At 56.8% G+C, this 3396-nt stretch overlaps 1 protein-coding gene across 1 annotated transcript in view; it reads left to right on the forward strand.

The window, feature by feature from the left end:
• Nucleotides 1–52: 52 nt before the first annotated feature.
• The window catches only part of LOC104409595 (zinc finger matrin-type protein 5-like), a gene marked incomplete at its 5' end in the record, with an annotated part of 5731 nt that continues 2387 nt past the window's right edge, over nucleotides 53–3396 (forward strand). The window contains 2 exons of the mRNA XM_010019508.1: nucleotides 53–249; nucleotides 3313–3387. Of these exons, the coding sequence (XP_010017810.1) occupies nucleotides 53–249; nucleotides 3313–3387 (272 nt within the window). The remainder of the gene's footprint in view (nucleotides 250–3312; nucleotides 3388–3396) is intronic.

Genomic DNA, 3396 nt, shown 5'->3' on the forward strand with positions numbered 1-3396 from the left:
ACAGGGGAGGAGGAGGGGCTGCCACAGGCAAACTGCAAAGTCTCCACCGTAGGAAAGTCTGCAGGGTAATGAGCAGTGGGTTAATGGAGTGAAAGGGCTGCAGCAGGAGTGTCTGACAGCCTCTGTCTCTCAACCAGGGGAGCAGAGATCGAAGGAGCTGCGGCAGGAGGGAGCAGATGTCCCGCCTGGCACCATTGAGGACTGGCTGGAGAAGAGAGCGAAGAGACTGACCGCGGCTCAGAGCAACAGGTACGGACTGGCTGCTGCTTCTGGCCCCACAGGGCACAGGGGGACAGGAGAAGGTGCAGGTGGTCAGAGGTCCCAGCTCAGTGGGACCCCCTGAGCTCTCATTCCACACTCGCCCTGCCAGCGCTGTGTGCCCACTCTCAGGACATGCTACAAACACAAACATGGCTCCAGCCTTGTGGGCCCACAGCAGAGATGTGGCTCCCCATGCACCGAGGGCACAAGCCAGGCCTGGCTGCCTGTGGCTGCTGCCCTCGGAAGCAGAGCACGTAGCAGTGCCTGGCAGGACAGTGCCACCGTGGTGCTGAATTATTAACGCACCGAGTTCAGTGGCGGGAGCCCGTCTCATCTGTTGACAGCTTCTACATCTTCCCCTGCCCTGTCTGCACATCCCTGCCAGGGAGAGGCTGGAATTAGCTCCTCCTCGCGGCATTCGCTGGGATTCGGGTCCTGCTGTTCCCTCGCTCACCTGACTGTGCCGCAGGCTGAATTGGATGACATTTGGGCAGGTGCCAAATCTCTCTTCTGTTCTTTATCTGTTTGCTCCTGTCCTCTCCTCTGTTCGGTCTGGGCAGGAGCTTCCTTCTGGTGCCTGTCTGGGCTTGTTGCTTTCTGTTCTCTCCATCAGCTTGGCTGCCCTTAGCCTTGCCTGGTGCTCGCTGAGAGCCAGAACCTTCCAACCCCCTACACTTCACTTGCTGTATTTTGCTTGTCCTGCCCAGGAATCCCTTGATCTCGGGGTAGATCTCCTCTTACAAAAGATGGCCATTCCCAGAGGAATTTCCAGACGTTCATAACTACTTGGTCCCTGCTGCCTCCAAAGCTGCACAAGACCTGAGTTTCTAAGGTTGTTGCTTTCAATAACAACCTACTACTACAGGAGCTGAACACCAGCTACTCAAAGCTTCTCCTCTTCTATCCAGCTTTGCCAACACCTCCCCCTTTCATTCCTCTTCTCCCCGGTGCTCTCCAGCCCCAGCATTGCCTTTCCAGGCAACTCTTGTGTTTTGCCTTGCCTGCCAGAGAAGTCATGCTGCACTGCCAGGGAAGAGGGCCTGTTCTAGGCAATCCCTGTGCTCCTGGTGCCTGGGGAGCCCGTGTTCCACAGCTGCTGCTGTGTTACGCCTCAGCCTGTGACTGTAGCTGAGTTTCTGTCTCTGCCTTGCCAGGGGCTTCCTAGCAGGATAGCTGGCAGGGAGTCATGGATGGAGCTACTGCCAGCTTAACACAGCACCAAGGAAACGCTGTGCTGGAGTAGATGTGGCCGTGTGGCCAGGCACAGCCTTGGCTGAAGGATAGTACTTCCTTAAAGACAGTGATCTGGGGCCCTGAAGCTGCTGCGAGGGCTGGAGCAGCTCTGCTCTGGAGCCAGGCTGAGAGAGCTGGGCTGGGTCAGCTGGAGAAGAGAAGGCTCCTGAAGGGGACACCTAAGAGCAGCTCCAGTGCCTAAAGGGGCTCCAGGAAACCTGGAGAGGGGCTTTGGACAAGGGCCTGGAGGGACAGGCCAAGGACAATGGCTTGAACCTGCCAGAGGGGAGATTGAGATGAGCTTTGAGGCAGAAGCTCTTCCCTGTGAGGGTGCTGAGGCGCTGGCACAGGGTGCCTTCCACCCATCATTCCTGCAGCCTGGGTGGCCTCAAGAGGCCAATCTTCACTTGGAAGCCTCCACTTGAGGTGTATTTTCAGTCACACTCTGCTGTTTCTGTCTGCAGAGCTGGGGTATTGCTGAGTGGAGTCTGTGGGGTTCCCTCAGGGCTGGAGCTCTGCCGGGGGGTGATTGTTTTTACCACGATTCCTGAAGGAAACGGAGCCTGTCAGTGCACTGAGGGTGGCTTCTGCCACAGCTGCCACGGGGCACACTTGCAGAGTTCCATCAGAAAGGGGTCTGAGGGCTCAAAGATGCTGCGATACTGCAGGTTACATGAACATGGAAGTGGGTAGGGGAGAGGATCCCATTAATGCCTTCGGAAAGGAAATATTCTTGACCCTTGCTGGGCACCACAGAATCTGCATGGGACAGCCATTCCAAATGCTCCAGCTGTAGGCAAACCTTTGGCAGCACTTGAATCTTATGACACCCCAGGGAATTGAGTACCCAGACAGCATCCTCCCTATTGATCAGTCCTGCTGCTCACACAACAGCTCATTACTTGATAACTCTGCTGTTCCCCTTGCAGTGTGCCTCATCCTGCTCCCCACCACACTGCTGCTGCAGGGCTCCTCCTGCCCGAGAGGGGTTGGCATGTGTCCTGGCACTCCTGTCTCCTCCTCAGCCCGGAAAACTCCCCATCAGGGGGATAAGGATTACAACAAAGAGCTTGGCTCTGTGTTAGCTGCCTAGAAAACGCTGCACTCAACTTGTGTAGCTGGCTCCTGGCCACATCACCAGCTCTGCAGGGAGAGGAGGGTGCTGCTGCTCCAGAGCATTATGTAAAGGAGATTCAAGAGGTTTCTCCTGGCATAACAATTAAAAAGATCCATCAGGATCAGAGGTAGAGGCCTGAGGAGTTGGAAGGCCGCTGTCAGGGCTTGTCCTAAGGAACAAATGAGTTTCCTGCACCCAGGAATGAATGGGAAAGGTTCATTCCCCATGAATTTAAACCTGCCCCAGCCAAGCACTTTCCTCAGCTGGAGACAAGGAAGTGATGCTTCTTCCTTTGCAATTCCTCAGTCAGGTGTGGTGTTTGCAGTGGCCTCAACTAGTAAACTTGAGGGAAGGACACGAAGTGTTTCCCAGGCTGTGAGCTGGAGGAGGAAGCCCATTCCCTCTGCTGAAGGGTGCTTCTGTGCAAACACCCATCGCTTTGGCAGCTTCTCCGCTTCCGAGGGGTCCTTGTCCTTTGGGAAGTGCACGGCTGGCTTTGGGATTCAGCCTGCTCGGAAAGGAACATCTGGTGCTGTTTGTTCTCCTCAAACCCAGCTGTGTGAGGAGTGGAGAGCTGGGGGCAGGAGGGGACAGGGAGCCTGAGGGCTGGGGCTGGCGGAGGGGCACAGGGAAGCTCAGCCCCAGAGCAGGGCCCTGCTGACCACTGAGCCCCTCTCACCTCTGCCCCTTGCACCCCCCAGTGCTCTGCCTGAGAAACCAGCTCCCTTCCAGTACCCGCCGGGCTGGCCTCCAGTGCAGGAGCTGCCGCCCTCCCTGCAGCCCCC

Source organism: Nestor notabilis, unplaced genomic scaffold (assembly GCF_000696875.1).
Source record: "Nestor notabilis isolate BGI_N333 unplaced genomic scaffold, ASM69687v1 scaffold11658, whole genome shotgun sequence".
Taxonomy (NCBI): Eukaryota; Metazoa; Chordata; class Aves; order Psittaciformes; family Psittacidae; genus Nestor; species Nestor notabilis.